A 19,864-nucleotide genomic window follows, 5' to 3' on the forward strand; every position below is an offset into this window, starting at 1 on the left:
TAACAAATCTTCTGTGGTTTTCAAAATAACCCTGAAAATACATATAATATGTTAAAATTATTAAGGTCAATAACTGCCAAGGTCACGGAGCTCATAAGAAACGGAGCTGGAAGTAAACTGGTAATGTGGTAACACTCTCTACAATATCAGGCTATTTCACTTTGTTCTTAGACACCTAAAAAAGCTTTGTTTTAATAAAAATTTTAAAATGTCCATAATTAAATTTGTATCATGAATATATCTGCTGTGTGCCTCAAATTCTTCCTCTAAACATTATAAAAGAGAAACAGTGGTCAATGTTAAGTGGAAACAAATTTAACTTAAATTACACAAAAATACAAGTGGTATATGTTCTTTAATTATTAAGTAATTATTCAGGCTGAAATATTCTTAAGTTTTATTTTTAAAAAGTTATTTTTAGAAAACCTTTTGAGTGTCATACTGTGATAATTAAATGTCTTTTCAAAATATTTGACAAACTTAAATTACTGCAGGCAGAAGGGAAAAAATCAATATTTAGTTCAAGAAGTGTAGAAAAGTTAGTATTTCTCTATTTAAGATGGTATTTCTATTTTACTTGGAGTTCATGACTTCAGGAAGGTGTACTAAAAGAAATGTAACTGAACCAGAGTTACAACACTAATACTCTAAGCAGCTCCAGGTGCAATGTGCTTCCTACTAGGAAGCATCAGACTCCACAGGAGCTCTTCACCTCATTTATCTAATCCATAGAAAGAGTAAGGTTCATGGCAGAACTGAGAAGAAAAGGCCCAGTGATAGCCATGAGAAAAGAAGCTCAGTGAAAAGCATCAAAAATCAAACACTGATTAGAATCTTTTCAAGTGAAGCAAGGAGATGTGACTGACATCAGGCAGATTATATCATCTTCCTAGGATCCCTGTTGCAGAAGTTTTTTGTTTTTTGTTTTCCTAATTCAGTTAAGTCACTGTCCTTCCTAACCAAAGCACTTCTGTTATTTTATCCCATGGACTGCCTAGAGAGCATAGCATGGTGGTTCTAATACTCCCTTTTAGATAATCTGAGTAAAATATGAGAATATTAAATAATGAGGACATATTCAATATTCATTTTCATTTATCCTTCCCTTTTCAATAAATTATTGGTCTACAGTGTGTAGCATCATTACCCAAAAATGCATTATGGTATCTTTGTGCAGGTTACTCCTAGGACTTTTAAAAAACTAAAAGTTATAATTTATGTTTTCAAATACCTTCCTAGTAAAGGTATACTAGCATAACCTACACAAAGGAAAAATAATTCTATATGATGTGTAATGGTTTGAATGTGAGGTATCCCCCAAAATTCATGTGTACACAATGCAAGAACATTCAGAGGTGAAGTGCTTGTTATGAGAGCCTTTAATCCAATCAGTGAATAAATCTCTTCATGGTGAGTGGTAACTAAAGGCAGAAAGGGTGTGGCTTTAGGAGGTGGGCATTGGGGGCATGCATTGAGGGCATATATTTTATATCTGGCAAGTGGAATCTCTCTGCTTTCTGATAATCATGTGAGCCACTTCCCTCTACCACACTCTTCCACTATGGTGTTCTGCCTGGTCTCAAGCCCCAAGGAATGGAGCTGGCTATGTATGGACTGAGACCTCTGAATCTGTGAGCATTGAAATCACTTTTCCTCCTTAAAATTGTTCTTGTCAGATCTTTTGTTTGCAGCAAAAATAAAGCTGACTAAAACAAGATGTATCTCAATTGTATTTGTGAAATATTAAAGGAAAGAGCTACTGTCAGATAAATACTTTTCTAATCTTTTCAATCTCCTGCTATGAAACATAGGTTAGAAGGATACATACCACATTTCAGTCTGGGGGTTGAATTGGGGTAAATGAAAAGAAGACCTTTCCTTTTTATTTGATATGCTCCAGTATTATTTGAGTTTTATATACTAAACATGACTTACTTTTGCAGTTCAGGAGGCTGCAGGTCTTCACTCATCACAAATTTCCACCAGAAAGTAATCTCCAACATACCCCAGCTCCTCAGGCCAACCAGAGGATCTCTGCCCCACCCCAATTTCACTAAACTCTCAGGAGCTCTCTAGCATATCCCCAGGATGGTGATTCTCTTGTTACACTACATCTCTTTCATTGATCATTTTTTAATTTTATCTTCAGACTACAAGCTTCACAGGGATAAGAATTATCTGAGACTTTTGATGTTTATAACCCCAGAAGCCAGCACAGTGTTGTGCAAATAGTTAATATTCAAGATACTCAATAAACAATAGTTAAATCACAACAACTACCACTACCATCTCATATTTACTAAACAAAACTATATCCCAAGCCCTGTGCTAGACAAATCATATCCATTATTTCATGTAATCCTCAAGAAAGCTCTAGGGAGTATACGCTATTATAATATTTATTTTATAGATGAGAAAAATTAGGTTTACAGAATTAAATAATTTGGCAATGTAGCAAAGTCAGAATCAAAGCTTTGATCTGAATCAAGGCAGTCTGAATTTATCATCTGTGCCCATGGCCTCCACACCATACTAAATGAATAAATGAAAGACGATGTAGGAATAAATAAGCATAGAAGATTTTCTATCTAAAGAAGATCTCTATTCAAGAGACAGAAAGACTAAGGGGCTGGGTTGTAGATTAGAGGTAAAGCACTCGCCTACCATGTGTGAGGCACTGCGTTTGATCCTCAGCACCACACATAAAAATAAAGATATTAGGCAGAAAATGAAACTATTCAGGGAAATCATTGATAGGAGTAGAGAGAGTATCATCATCATAATAGGAGTCATATTATTGAAGAAGGCAATTCAATATAAATTATCTATTGACTTTCAGAAAATGTCACACCTTTTTAGAACAAGGGGTACCCATTGTTTGATATAGTGTCTCCAGAAACCTGCCTATATTCCTGGACTACAAAAATAATTTTGATTTAAAATTGACATTTATAAAAAGATCTACTAATCTTCATGTAAAATCAAGATCAACATTTCTAGATATGAACTATTTTCCTGATGGTAAGAAAGAAATGCCAATTGCTAAAACATAGTTTTTATTACCAATTGCATTTTTTCCACTAATACATTAATAGTAAGATAAATAATCACCTACAAGGGCTGGGGTTGTGGCTCAACAGCAGAGCACTCGCCTAGCACGTGCGAGGCCCTGGGTTCCATCCTCAGCACCACATAAACATAAATAAATAAGATGAAGGTATTGTGTCAAACTACAACTAAAAAATAAAAATATTTTAAAAAGAAATTATAAAAAAATCACCTACAACTATATAAAAGAAAGTAATATTTTCATAAAGACATAAATTGCTGACCAATCCATAATTTTTTAGTAAGAAAGAATCATAGGGCTGGGGGTATGGCTCAGGCAGTAGCGTGCTCGCCTGGCATGCATTCGGCCTGGTTTCGATCCTCAGCACCACATACAAAGATGTTGTATCCGCCAAAAACTACAAAATAAATATTAAAAATTCTCTCTCTCTCTCTCTCTCTCCCTTAAAAAAAAAAAGAATTATAATTCTTCAGCAAGAAGAAGGTAAGAATATCCAGCCTATTTCAATAATTTCCAATGGTAACATCAGAGGGAAACTAATAATTTTTCACAACACCTCTTATTTAGTGGTAACTAAACCCCGGACAGGCCTTGAGACACCTAAATTCAGTACTCAAGCCCATATCCACTAAGTAGCAGCATTTGTCAGAACCTAAGTATTAAACAAGAATGTATAATTTTGATTTGGAATAACTCATTGTTCAAATTAAACCAAGCTAACAGGCCTCAGAGATTTCCTCAAAACCTTCAAATTACCAACTGGGAACCAGCACATAAATATTCCCTGTCCTCAGGAAGAACCACCTATCCTGCTTCCATTTGAGAACTATACAATAAAACTATTGGATTCCATGCTCCGAAACATTTTATTCACCAGTCTTTATCAGAGTCCTGGATATAAGCTTCTTTTCATATCTCCTTCCTTTCAGTTTAGAAAGCACTGCTAATTCCTAATCTACCAAAAATACCATAAATCAATGCATGGAAGAGAGCCATGCAAACACATTAGGCTTCTATTATTCAGAGCTACTGCAGCAACAATAAAAAAGAAGAAGAAGAAGAAGTTATTAAACAGGCATCATTTGTAGTTTCGCTGGGGAAAACTCAATTTAGTTCTGTTTTTCTTCCTATGGAGCTTATTTGCTACAACAAAATATGATTCAGCTGTCTGTGATAGGCTAATATTGATTTCCATATCTTCAATAGCCCATTTAAAATCAACAGGCTTTAAAATTTCTAGTGGTTCAATGGATTTTTTTTACTAATACCAGAAAAGTTATTTTTAATAAATTATGGTATTTTGACATTTTACAACATAGTGTTTAGACTTGAAGAGGAATTATCACTTAAATATTTTGCAGTGAGAAAAGTTTTATGATTCCCTCCCTCTGACTGTTCTTCTGTATCAGTAAGGGTTACAGAAAGTCTCACACTGTGCATTCCAGTAGGAAAATGACTGTGTTGTGGGAGGAAATGCTTCTCAGAACACTTCTTATTCTCCCCTGCCTAATGCCTCCCTGGGGCCAATAAGTTATTCTGTTTCCTGGGAACACTTCTTGGAATTCATCTAATACAAGGAGGGCCACAAATGAAACAAAAACAATGTATGTGAAGTGAATTATAAAATAGACTGTATTTCACTTGTCAGATGACCATTTGCAGTGGTTTGTCTTGGCAGCACTGGTTCATGTTTGATTATCCCAATGCAGTAATTAATATTTTCCTTTTTCACTCTACAAAGTCTCCTAGTTTAGGTGATAAATTATGTTTGCCCTCTTCATTGGGAACCAAAGGACTCCATTTACTTGCTTCATTGAGGTTGGTAACAACATAAAGCGCCAGATATCAAAAGTCTGTGAAGTATATTTCACCAAGTAAGAGGAGAAATGATGCTGAGCTTCATTTCTGACTGGGCAGAGATCTGTGAAACAGAAATATGAGTGTCCCAATAAACAATGTTGACGCTTTAGAAATTTCAATTGTGACTGACTCACATTGATGTGCTGTGGTTAGGGATTTACATTCATTTTATGCTTTTTTAAAACTCTGCTTCAATGTGAGTCATAACAAATTAATAAGAAAAAGCAAATAACTATGAACAGCATTTTGGTGGAACTAATGAGTATGTCTAAATATTACTTTCATTAGCTTTTTACTGTTAGTATTATAGATAAGCATACCCATTTGGGTCAACATTATGAAAACGACTACCTTCCTAGCTAAGAGATTCAGAAAATTGAGCCATTGCCTTGTGATTTTAATCAATGTTGGCATTGAGATAGAAAGTCCACACTCCCAATGGGTCTCTTTTAAAATTTTGGGAATTCTTGGCTGAATTCTCTGAACAAACACTTCAGCTCTATTTTCACTTCATTGATATGGTGAGTGTGATTATAAATAATGTGACTACTTTTATCTGATTCACTGGAAATAAATCAAAGTAGTCATCATGTTTGTCATAAACAAGGGCACTTAACTGCATTCACCAGAAGGTAGAAATTACTTCTTCAAGGGAGAAATATTCTGACCAGTTATTTAAGTCAGATTGCATGCCTCTAGTCTATTCTCACACAGCAGATAATAATCTATTAAAGAAACCAGTCAGATCATACAACTCCACTGTTGTAAATCCTCCACTTGCTGGCAATTATCAGAAGAAACAATTATCAGAAGAAAACAATTATCAGAAGAAAACTCTTACCTCAATTTCCTTCCTTAAATGGTAGCTTCATACAATTCCTTAAGCCCATCTAGTAAGTGTTCATTTTAGGATTGCTTTTTTATTTTTTTGCTTTGAACGATCTTTCTCCTTGATACTAGTATGGTTCTTTTTCCTCCTTCCCTTATTTTCAAATCTTCTCAAACGTCTTCTTGTAACAGAGACTTCCAAGGAACCCCTTAAGTAAAATCTACCCTTGCTTTTACTCTCTACCTCTTTTCCTGTTTTATATTTCTTCATAGCACTTCTCAACCATGATATTGCATTATAAGTTATATATCTGTTTACTTATTATCTATCTATATGTTAAATGTTAAGCACTTACTGTCTGCTTTAAACCTTAGAATGTAAGCACCATGAGGGGAGGAATCTTGTTTCTTTCAATTACTAATATCTCTTGTTATCTAGAGGAGTGCTCTTTAAATGAATAGCACTAAGATCGATACTTTCAGTGAACTGACTAAATAAAATATAACTTGATCATCTAACATGAATTTCAAAATTTGGATTGATATGATTTTTCTTATGAATCTGAAGTCCCCCTTGCACATGACCTTTAAATCAGTTTCTTCTGAGAAGGGTAGTTCATACAGTGTTGACGAATATAAACATGCAAAAACTTTCTCAGAGCGAAATTTGGCAGTCTAAGAATTACAGCAGCACCAACCACAACAACATGCCTTGACCTAGTATTTTCACTTGTAGCTAATTATTCTACAAAAATAAACAAGACACAAAGCTTTGTGTGTAAGTGTGTTCATTATAGCATTTTGAATTCAATAGGACTGTTATTTCTATAATAAAAACAAAAATGTTTTTCTTCCTTAGAAAGTAAGATAAAAGCATCTACTAATGAGAACAGAGAACTGTTTTATAGAACTGAAGTTTCAAATGCTTATGCTTAGTAAAATGACTGCAAATTGCAATGCCCCGTTCTTAGATACCTCACAGTACCTGGCATACCTACAAGCCCTCGCAACAGATTTTTTTATAACTACAAGGTATACATCAGGTGACTGGTCTACCTAGTCACAGATGACTAGACAGGGAAGGACACCTACCCCAAGGACAGGTTTTTGGTTGACCAGTGGTCATCAGATGCATACATCCTATACCTACAGAGATATAGGTATTTTATTGCCTTTTGCCCTATTTTGCCCACTGTTGATTTTCTTGTGTGTTCTTTAGCAACCTAAAGGAGTTTAACTAGCAGTATATTAATGGGAGCTTGGATTAAACCTTTAACAGGCCTAATCTCTGAAAAGATTGTTTTTTATTCTATCCTCTAATTATGCATGATTTGAATTAAAAATAATACTGACAAGTACAGGAAGTATAACTAAATTCTAAAAAGTAAGTTTTTTCTTTGATAATTTTATGAAAGAAAAAAAAATGGTAATTCACATTTGTTCTTATATTCCCTTCTAGGTAACCCAGTAATATTAAAAGAAAGGTGGGACTAGAAAGTCCACATCATAGTCCAAAGCACTTTGCCTGTCACCAGTTGGGTCACTATTTGACTAATGTTTTGTAGAGGTAATTGGAAAGCATATTTCTACAAATGTTTTTATATGTTCTACTGCTTTTAAAAATGGGGTCCAGAAGAATATGTATCTATAAATTATATTTTGTTATCTAAATACTCTCTTATATTTTTCAGCACTATTAGATATCATTGTAGAAATATATTCAATTATTAATTTAAGCCCCAGTATATATGAGTAATAAAGTTTCAAAGAAGGGCTGGAGTTATGTCTCAGCAATAATTATGGCTAGCATGTGCGAGGCCCTGGGTTTGATTCTCAGCACCACATAAAAATAAATAAATAAAATTTATGGTGCCCACCTACAACTAAAAAATGAATATTAAAAAAAAAGTTTCAAAGAAAATAAATTTTTAATTTTATTTAAAAACAGCATTTGCTGAAAAACAACTGTTTTTTATTTTTTTTTTTCAAAAATAGTATTAGATTCTACATAGGAGGTCAGTCTTGAGTGCAAGTATTTCTATTCTTTATGTTACTTATTGCTCCAGGATTGAGTATAGTAAAGGCTACCAATGGGGCCATATGTTGTGGTGTCAATTTGCGGACTTTGTAGGCATGGGCCTCAGGAGTGCAGAGAGTATGCATGATATCACATGGCCAACTCCCTATCCTCCACCCTAAACCTGTGCCATCAACAATGACTCTGACTCTGCTATGTGAGCCTAATATTTACATTGCTGAAGAAGGCAATAACCCTGACTTTTTCTCAGAGAGGCATATTGTAGAATTTCTCATTGCAAAATGCTGTTTGTGTCTGACCATGCTTTGCAAGCTCACATTGTTGACCATTTAGCTAATTACCAATAATGGTAAAACTGAGTTAAAAGCTATGTTCTCTTTGGATTATAATGTAAAACCGATCCCTTGACTTTCTTAACTACTAGATTATTTTACATAGATGAAACTTTTGCTTACTTTGTCGACTAATTTTCATTTTTTAAAAATAGCTTTATTGATGTCATTTATATAACATACAATTTAGCAACTTAAAATATCTACCTCAGTGTCTTTAGTATTTTAGTTTTTATTGTGAATCTAATTTTTGGACACTGTTCATACCTCAAAAAAAAAAAAAGCATACAAATAAACAAAACCCTATGTCCCACAGTGGTAAGCCCCATTTCCCCTCTTCCACACCTTTGAGAACCACTAATCTTATTTCTGTTTCTATGGATTTGACTACTCTGGACTTTCAGATAAAGGGAAACATAATATTTGGGCTTTTGTGACCAGCTTCTTTCACTTAGCATAATTTCAAGTTTGCTGACTCATTCTTTTGTGGGATTGCATATCTACACACTGTTTTCCAATACTAAAAGTATATTTGGATATTCACAAATTGATATTTAAATTATATCTCAAACTTTTAAAATAAATAGACACCCCCCCCAAAAAAAAAAAAAGAAATCATGAATTTAAAGCACAGCTCAATATAATAGTTTCACTGATACCATGGAGACTACTAATGAACATTTAATCCTGACGTGAAATTTTTTTCCATAAATCCTTACATTGAAAAGTACTTAAATTGTTCGCTCTCAAGAGTCCTTAGACTCAAAAAAATATGGAAAATCCCTCAAAATTTGTGTTTATGTTGATACTAGGCACCAATATTTATCATATTGAAAATTAGGAGAAAAAATTTTAAAGTCTTTTTGATAATTTAATTTAAAATGGCAGAAATATAACTATGTCATAAAAACATATTTGAATGAAAAACTTATTTTCTAAAACAAAAGAGAAAATAGTGAAGAGGGGCATTTTTACATTTTTGTAAATCTTATTAAAGTGTCTAATTTTACAGACAATAGCTGAATTTTCATAACTGCTTCTGCCTTTAATCTATTACAATATCACACAACTGAAAAATTACATTGTGCATTCACAAGAAAATGAGAATATAAAGGGCAAATAACATGTTAGCATTACTGGAAAAAAGAGTTTTGATCTAATAGGCCACCTAAAGGGGTTTTAGGGATCCTCAGGTATCTTAAAGCCATCCTTTGAGAACTCCTGGTCTAGATTCTGCTCTAATACTGACTGAGATTCATTTTAATGAGATTGCTTTATCTATAGTATCATTAATACAGATTTATAGGATGGAAACTCTTGGTAAAACAGAATCAGGAAACTTCAAGAGAATAGTTTTCAAAGCATTTTGGCTACGATATTATATAGACCTGTTTACAATCTATTTAAAATAAACAGTCTAAGTGAAATACAGCATGCCATGTTACTATATATTTACTCAACCTGAAATATGTTCTTAACTTATCAGCAAGTAGAATAAATGAGACATTACTATATATTGTTGAAATATCTTATTATTACAGTATTATCTAAAACTTTTATTGTTGTCATTAATTCATAAGTTTATATTTTACATTCTTTGAAGCTTCTCCCCATCTTCATGATAATTAAAGATTGCTATTAGTTTCTGTATTTGCTTTATAAATCGTAAAATATTCTTGAATACTTCTAAAATGGACATTAATATAATAATCTTCAAATAATTGTGCTAATTTGCATACCTAAATAAAATGATTTAATAGCCACAAAGTATGTGGTTAATTTTAGTTTAATTAATATTTATTTTTTGTACACTTTACAATTTAAAAGTAATAACATGATCCTTAAGTTTATGGATGTGTGCAATCCCAAAATGATTAATGAGCTTACTGAAGCTGTAGCAGCTCATGTAGAATACCTCCAAAGCTTTGTGATTTAAAACTAAATTTAAAAATCTAGGTATTTAAAACTCAAGCTCAAAAACCACAGTCTGGGCACCTACCTTATAATATCTCCTTCAAGAGCAATTACTCTTTTGATGATTTTTTGCTCTGGATTTTTAGGAGACCTATAATAAAAAGATAAGTTTATAAGTTATGTTTCTATTATCTTAAGAAAATGAAAAGAAATTCTATAGCAAATAGATTATATTAAAGTCATTAAAGAAATCTTTGAACCTATGATATAACATCAATCCTACTTAGCTGTGAATTAAAGTTACTAATGAAATAATTTTCATTTCAAATATCTGGAGAAAAAGAAGTCATGCTGAAACTTTGCAAAAATAAAAATACAGGATAAAGAAGTTTATCATTAAGGGATAAAATTTATTAATAGGTTATTAGTGTCATTAAATACTTTGGGGAAAGACAAAACATACATAAGAAAACATTTAGATATTTCTTTAAAACAAAAGCATACTTAGGTTAATTTTCTTTAAAATTAACAGAGGAGTTAGATTTAAATACTAAATTAAATTTAAAAACTAAATTGAATTAGACTAATTAAATTAAATACTAAACAGAGGAGTTGGTTTAAACTCTCCAGAAGAAGCATTTAAAAAAAATAAAAAATTAGGAAATTCCTTTATGCTACATTTACACTAGCCATTTGAAGATTATAGACTATAGTAACCCCTAGAACAGGGTTACTAATAGTTTTAAAATATTGACAGGTTCTGATGTACTTAAAAATGACATCATTTATTTTAATCTATTTGAATAATAATTTAAAAAAATCTTCTACTTGGAACAATACTATGTACTCTAAACTCCTCCTCCTGGTAGATGCCTCCTGTGTACATCCTTTCCACCTTGTAATAATAGTGATCTGTGGGGTCAAGATAGTGTGGGAAAAGTGATGATACATCAGTTTTGAGATGTGTCTTGAAAGAGACTTTCACTTCCAGTTTGAGCTCTTCTTTTCTTGCTCACTTCACCCACCCTTCCTCCCTCTCCCCTTTTTCTCTCAGGGAAACCATTTCTGTCCTGAGCAAACCTGTTGAGAAATTCACTTGCTGAGGACCCAGATCTCCTCACAGTCATTTGAGTAAACTGAGAAGCAAGACCTTTAGCTTCAGTCAAGTCCTTAGGAACTGTAGCACTGGTTAACATTGCGACAGCAACCCCATGAGGGATACTAAGCCAGAACTAACCAGATAAGGAACTTCTGCTCTCCAAATCCTTAGGAAATGTGTGAGGTAAATGTTTGTTTTTTAAGTTGCTAGATATTGGGGTAATCTATTATACAACAGTGGATAACTCTATTTTGATATGGTTAATTTCCTGCCAATAACATTAAGTCAATCTAAAACAAAAGTAGGGGGAGAATTTTTGTGAATATTAAAAGCATTTATGCCCAGGGTTTGATTTGATTATTGAAATGCTCATTAGCAGAAGACAACTGTTTAAGACATATGACATCATCTGAGAAGAAAATGATCTAAACTAGGCACAGTGATGCATGCCTATAATCCCAGCAACTCAGGAGACTAAAGCAACAAGACTGAAAGTTCAAGGCTAGTCTAGGAATTTAGCAAGACCACAGTCTCAAAAACAAAAAGTAAAAAGTGCTGGGGATATAGGTCAGTGGCAAAGTGCCACTGGGTTGAATCCCCAGCATAGCAAAAAGAAAATGCTACAAAACAAGAGTAAGACCTGAACTAAGTTTCCCTTGTAATATTGAATGAGACTTACCATTTATGAAATAACAGAAAAATAATCCCTACTAGCTAGTATAAAAACAGTTATGTGAACAATCTTTAAGCTTTTGAGATGCTTGAGAAGAATTTTATATTTTAAATAATCTGTTTTTTAAGACCATGAAACAAAATAGAATATGTAAAGTGAACAATCTTTATGATTAAAATCTTATAAATTACTACTTCAAACACATCTATACATTTTAATGTAATATTAAACTCATGACTCTAATCAAATAATTCAAAATGAAAAAAGCTATTACTAACATTAATTCCATTACTGCTTAAAATCTATATCTATATTTGAATCATTAGGCTGTTGAATGCATTACTTTGATGTTAGTAGAAGTGGTAGAAGAGTTATTACAGATTTACATCATAAATGTTATTAAACTTCTCTTTGTCTTAATTTTCTTGGGCCACTTGCCTATCTTCTAGAAAATGTGAAGAATAACAAGTGGAGGATTACACCTTACTTTAGGAATATAATATATTCTTCCAAGTTAATACTCAAATTTACATTTAAATTTTTAATTTTAGTGTTTTCATAATATGGCTTGTTATATTCATTTCTGAGACCAGCATTGTAAACATTCTGTTTTATGCTTATGATTTAATTAGGTAAGATTTCTATAGACATTTGGACAAGGAGCCTAGAATTATCTCTCTACTGCATGGGCTCAGTAAATCTTTTCAGTATGACAGAACATGTCTCTAAACAGAATGGCTTTAGGGCAAGGAATAAAGTACAGGGTACACATAACAGGATATCCTTAAGATGATACTCAATGCTCTTCTTTTGAATTTCACTTTCTATTCTGATGTTTCTATTTTTACTCACTGACAAGTCAAACATAACCAGGCCTTAGATTTTGTAATCTTTTAACTAATTTCATGTTTTCTATGTCCTCAAATGTAGTAATTTTGGCCCTTTCTGGAGCACTGGGAAGGTACTTTGGGGTACTTATGAGGGACCCCATGTTTTGTGGAAATGGCATGATTAGCACCCAACCCACCTTCTGTCACTGACATCCCTATGTCCAATAGACCCTTTACTCTGGACCTACACAGTCCCTTTCTTCTCCCATTTGAGACAAAATTCTAAATCTTCTGTGAATCGGACAGATTTTCATATTTATATGGCTGAGAATTGGGCCAGACTGTCATTGAATTAATCTCTGGATTAGACGTCACTTTAACCACAGTCTAATGCAAGCATTGATCCTTCAAAAGTACCACCATTTATTGGACACTAATTACATTGTATGTAACCTAATGAGGTTTAAATCTTGGTGCTTCATTAATGAGGTAAAAGTAAGAATCAATACTCAGGGGATACTTTATATTAAATAGGGTACATTTCACTGTCCTAAAGGGCACCCAAGCACTAAATCATACAATTTGGCTTGACCATAATTTTTAAAATTTGAGTTTTGTTATTGTTTTAATCATCAAGAGTAGAAAGAAAAGTATGCTCAATGCAGTCATAAAAAGTCCTTCCTTTAAGACTTACAGAATATTTTTAACTCTCTAATAAAAGTATTTTCAGATTTTGTTGCATGGATGGCAAAGAAAAGCCTTTCAAAAGTTAAGTTTTATTACATAATTAACCAAAGAAATACCAAAACTAAATGTAACAGTGTGTTCTGGTTTGGATATGAGATGTCCCCCAGAAGCTCACATGTGAGACAATGTAAGAAGGTTCAGAGGAGAAATGATTGGGTTGTGAGAGTCTTAACCCAATCAGTGAATTAATCCCCTGATAGTGATTAACCTGAGTGGTAACTGAAGTGACAGGGTATGGCTGGAGGAGGTGGGAATTGAGGACATGGCTTTGGGTATATTTGTATCTGGTGAGTAGATTCTGTGTCTCTGCTTTCTGATTGTCATGTGAGCTGCTTCACTCTGCAACACTCTTCCACCAGTATATTCAGCCTCACCTCAAGCCCTGAGGAATGGAGCCTTCTGTGTATGGATTGAGACCTCTGAAACTGTGAGCACTCAAACTTTTCCTCCTTTAGAATTGTTCTGATGGGGTCCTTCACTCACAGTGGCAAAAAAGCTGACTAAAACACAGTGTTCATATGGAATAGTCAAAGTTTAGTTTTAAATTAGATCAACACAATTGATAAAATAAAGATAAGGAGCAATTTCGGTGTTAGATTCTATATACTTGCTTTACTATCAGTAGTGTGAACTCTGTGCCTACACTCCCCCTTTTTATTCATTCATTTAAAAAAATTAACACATTTTTAATCATTAGTATTCTCAAAACTTTTTACTTAGTCTATCATTTCAGCTACAGTTTTCTCCTTGCTAAACTCTGTGTCTCATGTGAATCTTTATAAACTTAAAAAAAAAATCTAGACTTCTTTTGCTCTCTGGGTTCATTCTTATCCTCAAAACTGTGGAACATCTAACTTCAGATATACTCCAGAAAATGACAGATATATATTTAATCCCTAACAATTACTTTTTCTCTGATATCTCTGAAATTAGTCCAATCCAAGAGCCTTAGTATTAACAAAATGACTTATGAATGAGGTGGCAAGAACTCAGGTTAATATTTCAAGTTTGCTTTTTAAAACCTGATTTTCTAGAAGGAGAAAGGGAGATCTCAAGAAAAGTATCTCAGGCAGTCACAAAAAGTTGTTATATGTTCAGAAAACTTTAATGCAAAGGAGAATTCAAAGATTAGGACTTATCCAATCTCATTTGGTAAGGCTGGAACAGGATAGGCATACTTTTCCTAGTTGGCCATACTCTCAGACCTGAATAAGGCTACTGAGCAGCAACAGTGGAACTTCTACAGAGCACTGAAGAGGTTCCAAACAGGTTTCTAGAGATCTAAAAACATGACAGTAGCAACAGCAACTTTATTTCAAATTCATATTCATGATCCCTTACACAAGTAAGTATGTTTTAATAGTACTGATAGGACAAAACAAAAAAGCATGAAACTTGAAAGATTTATAAAATTTCTTGGTTAAATGTAAATATTGTTTTCACTTTTACTATGATTAGGAGAAGTTTAATAAGCAAGACTAAAAACTGGTCTTATAAGTAAGTCAGGCTTGATTATATAAAATCAATTAAAATTATGTAAAATCAATTAAATGTGTATTAAAACTCTATCTTCTATAATTAAAAAGAGGTGCCACAGCTTTTTAATTGAGTTTTTTATTCTAAAAACAAAAATCTTCACTTAACTATGAAAAGTCCAAAGAATTTAGTATAATCATAACAAGAAGTTAATTTTTACCAATGTTTATTGACTCAAGTATTTCCTGACAGAACTGTTCAATCTTCAGGTATTAAAGATAATTACAATTACAACTGTACCTCAATATCTAGATAGGTTGTATGTAAATGAATATATACAGCACATAGATAATACACAGCATACATATGAATAAAACTCTGTTATTCTTCCAAGCAGTATAAAGTCATAGTATTTAAAGAAACTGCTTCAACATATAAACTTCTGATCATAAAAACTAAGCCCTGATTTATTTATTTTGTAAACATATGTTTTTATTGAATATGCTTAAAGTTGAACATATCTGTGGAAATAGAGAAGATAAATAATTAATATAAATTAGTATATAACATAAGTTAGTATACGGGTGCAGACCTGTATAGAAGTACCTTTACTCATTTCCCAAAGTTGGCCATGCCCTCAAAAATGTTAGTTTTTCCTTTCGTTAAGCTAGGACTTAGCTCTCAATCCACACTATCACACGCAGTATGCTTTCCAATATAATATCATTTTAGCCCATGGAATAAAACAAAATCAAATGGTTCTTAAAGGAATAAAGCTATGACTCTGGCTTCACAACCCTAGCTTTATGACTTCAAGTAAGCTAACCAGCTTTAGACCTTCAGCTTCAATCAGCTTGTGAAATATTGCCACATATTTTTGGTAGGCTTCAAGAATATTCACACAACAAATCACCCAGGAAGAGCAACTTATTTATGTTTTCTTTATCAAACCATGCCTATATCTATCAAAATGGCCCAGAGAAGGTTGACCAACTGAAACGCAAAATGGATACTAATATGTGAGAGCCTAAGTTAGGAACATTAACCCAATGGTTATGAAAAATGTTAATGCCTGTAGATACCTGGAAATGCTATTGGAAGAGTGGTATAAGGCTCAGTCTATCCCCAACACAGCTTACTTGCCAGTTTGCAAATATGTGGGTCACATTGTGGGGTGAGGGATTTCAGGCTGAGAGACAGGACCATTTTGGTAAAAATGAGGAGAACCTAAGGCAGTCTTGCTCATTTACCTGGAGCTAGCATTTAACTTCCACCTATCCTTTCACCCATAATTACTTTCTAGCCAGTCAAATATCTGAAAAAAGAGGCAGAATTTTTACCATTAATAAAAATAAGCATCTCATTTATGACTGACTAAGCTTTTGAAAACTGCCCAAAGAGCTATGCCCTTAAAACAAGGTCATGTGTCTTCAGTGTAATTTTCTGCAGTCAGACAAACTGGGAAATTTACACTGATGTGCCACTTCAGCCCTTTTGTCCCATGACTGTAAGTATCAGGATACTTTTCATGTCAGAGAACAGAGAGTAAAATGGGAATGAGGACATTGCAGTGGTTGCCAGGCTTGTTGGGAACTGGAAACTTTACAACTGAGAACCAGACAGTCCAATGTACTTCACTGTGGATGCCAACAGAAAGGTGTCAACTGAGGTGCACCCTTCTTCTGAGGCTATCACATTATAAATTCCCCTGAGTTGAGATGCTTCTCTGTCAAGATGGAGTTCCATAAACAGACTTAATTTGATTTAAATTGTCTTGGAAAGCTCTTAAATTCATCCTGAATTGAAAAAAAAAAATAAGCTTTTGCTTGCAATTGGAAACTTAAATTCAGTAGTGACAAAATGTTATATATTCTTGGCATATCTTATTTCTATAACTTGAGAATTTGCACCCATTTAATTTTACTTTTTCCACTGCATATATTTGTAGATTAATATACTGTCTAGTTATTTAGTGACATGCATTACTAATGTTTCAACTATTCTACTGGATTCAGAATTTCCTAGTAAAATCAAGTTATGTGTGGGAAGAGGTGAGTTTCTGCATAATTTTCCTAAATGCTTAGTCTCCTGGAGAATGTTGACAGTGTGGAGGTTACAACATAAATAGAATATGAGGCTTCCTGACTCATTTCTGTTCTAACCCTGTTGAACTTATTAATTTTTTAAAATATAGTACTATTGTTTTACAGAAGAGTTCTCAGTTAGGCTCCAATAACTACACACAATTTGGTTTCTTGAAAATGTCAACTTTATGCCCCCAATTGCAAAACTGAATGGCATCAGCAACTATCTTCAGAAAAAATACATGAGGTTTGGGATTTTACAAAATCAATTGCAACTAGCCACCCCTGAAAACATTATCATTTACTTGCTCAGTGTGGCAGCCACATATAGCTCCAATAGCTAAGTTATCAGAAACTTTATCTATGAATTTTTATCTTCTGCTATTTGTACCACAATAACTGATAACTTTGATAATTTATCTATTGACAAGTTAAGCCAAATAATTCTAAGAATTGAATCTCTAAGGTTGAGATGGCAATATTTTAGTGTGGGGGGGGGCTTAAAAAGAATTATGAAAAACTGTAAAGAAACTTTGGGGGGAAATAGAGAAAACTGAGACAGAATTATTACCAAGGACCGAACAGATGTTGCCTCATTAAGATAAACTAAGCAAGAGAGGTACAGAACAGTGACCAGAGAGACAGACAGTATCATGACAGCCAGGTAAATAAGAAGAAAGTGTGGTGCCCATGGATTCAGCAAAGAGAGTGCAAAAGCACTAGTGCCTCCTCCTGGGGGCAGAAGAACCTTGGAGCTGCTAAGTTTGGGTTCTGATCATTGAAAAGAGTCTCAAAATTGGACACATTTGATTATTATTTTGGTTACTCACAATCCAATGAATGACTTTTCCCTTGATAAGTTTATTCTTTAAGAAAATAAGATGATCAAAATATTCTTAGTTATAGAGAGTAGAATAGCAGCTGTCAGGAATAGACAAAGGAGACAGAAATATGGAAAAGTGTACAGAGTTTCAGTCAGACAAGAGCTATGGAGATCTACTGTATAGAACAGAAACTATGATAAATAATAATGTATTATATACTTTAAAACAGTTAAGAGAGTAGATCTTTATGTTCTTATGACAGAAAAAAGTGACAGGTATGTGAGTTGATGCCTATCTTGATCAGCATGATTTAATCACTTAATAACATGTGTGTGTGTGTGTGTGTGTGTGTGTTTATATAATGGTCATTATAAATATATAGACAGTCAATTATACATGAATAAAACTGGGGAAAATATTCCTAATTAATAGTGTTATAGATTCTAAATAACAAAGAAATTCCTTTCCAAAAATTACAACCATATCTCAACTTGTGATACACAAAGCTAGATTCTGTCTTGCTATTTTTAGTTAACTACATAGTCAGCAGTGTAGAAAATGTGTTCAGTCTTTTTAAAATAAAAATAAAAATACAAAATATGTTGAGACAACAGTTTGTCAGAATGTCTATTCTTTTATATTTCAATCATTCTTGTGTGTGTGTATCATATATGTGCCACGACACACACACATATCTCACACACACACACCACACTGATGCTGCTTCTTTTTTGCTAGTCCATAAAATTTTATTCCAGATAATTGGGTAAGTACCTAACATGGAAACATACACTGTCGGCCCACAGGAGTTGTTCCTCACACCAGGAGGCTTTGATTCTAGGTTGTAAGACACTGATTAATATGAGAATGCTTGCCTGCTTTACTGAGCATTGGTCTTCTGAATCTGTACACACACAAAAATGGACTCTAATCTCTAAAGTTGTCATGATGATGTTCTTGGTGAGTTGTACATTTCACAGGCTCTAGATCTACTCTACAGATCAAATGTGTTCAACAGTTTTCTTCCAAACCAGAACAGAAGTGTGAGATTATTAAGTCAAAATGAGAGCAAACCCTCTTCTTCTTGAGTAGATGAAACTCACAGGAGGCCTGATTTCCATAGATGAAGCTTAATGAGTCTCTTCCAGAAACAGGTACAGGAACCATTAGTAATCCTCAAATACCTCTACAATGGAGTAAACCGAGGCTAAACAGAATTAAGAAAAATAATATCCAACTGGTCTTGCGTGTCTGTGGGTTAAATGTGTGAAAGAGGTTTTCATTTAAATAAAAGCAGATTCTCAGAAACATATGCTCACCACCCACCCTTCTTCATCTGAATGGCTGACACTTAGGATTTTCTTTTCACTGTAACATGGAAGCTTTGCCAAGAGACATGAGCACAAACATCAGTGATAAGAATGATCTTCAGCACAAAACATGCTTGCAGGGGTCTAATGCAAATTACAATGGATTTATCAGCAATGGCACCATGTTTTGAAAGACCACATTTATAGATGTTTTTGATTTATGTAACACTATTGTACTCTATTTAAAACTTTAAATAACCAAACTCTACTCCTTAAAATAAAATGCCTTCCTGGAAAAGATGTAACAAAAATCAAGTAAATACTTCTCACAAAAATCCTCTGATTCAGCTCCATTTTCAAATATAGAGCCCCAAAGCCTTACTGATGCATACCATGTTTCTCCCACCCTTTATCAGCTCTTTCTTGCCGCTGCCATCTGTTTGCCTTGCTTTTTCCAGCACAATGCCCATCCCTCCAGGCTGTTCACTGGCACTCAGATGTTCCCTCCAATTCTTTATAGCAATATCCAAGAAATGTTCTAGGTCTTTTCCAATTCTTCTTCCCAAAGATTTCCTTCAGCACCACCCCATGTATATTTTAGACATTTGCCTTTCTTGGATATTTTTTGTCAATTGGGTCATATATAATTTTGTTTCTGGCCCTCTATTTTAAGCACAGTTATTTCCTATTATATTGTTTTGTGTTATGCCTGCAAGAAAACTTCTCTGAATACTACTTATCTTTTACAGTTATAATTCCCTATATCCTTATAATTCTAG

At 33.5% G+C, this 19,864-nt stretch overlaps 1 protein-coding gene across 2 annotated transcripts in view; it reads right to left on the reverse strand.

Annotated features, from left to right (window-relative positions):
- Immp2l (inner mitochondrial membrane peptidase subunit 2) overlaps positions 1 to 19,864 on the reverse strand; it is an 893,720-nt gene that overhangs the window by 286,131 nt on the left and 587,725 nt on the right. For both annotated transcript variants that reach the window (XM_026408285.2, XM_077796726.1), the window contains one exon: positions 10,128 to 10,193. In XM_026408285.2, coding sequence (XP_026264070.1) covers positions 10,128 to 10,193 — 66 coding nt within the window. The remainder of the gene's footprint in view (positions 1 to 10,127; positions 10,194 to 19,864) is intronic.

This window comes from Urocitellus parryii, chromosome 3, assembly GCF_045843805.1.
Source record: "Urocitellus parryii isolate mUroPar1 chromosome 3, mUroPar1.hap1, whole genome shotgun sequence".
Lineage (NCBI taxonomy): Eukaryota > Metazoa > Chordata > Mammalia > Rodentia > Sciuridae > Urocitellus > Urocitellus parryii.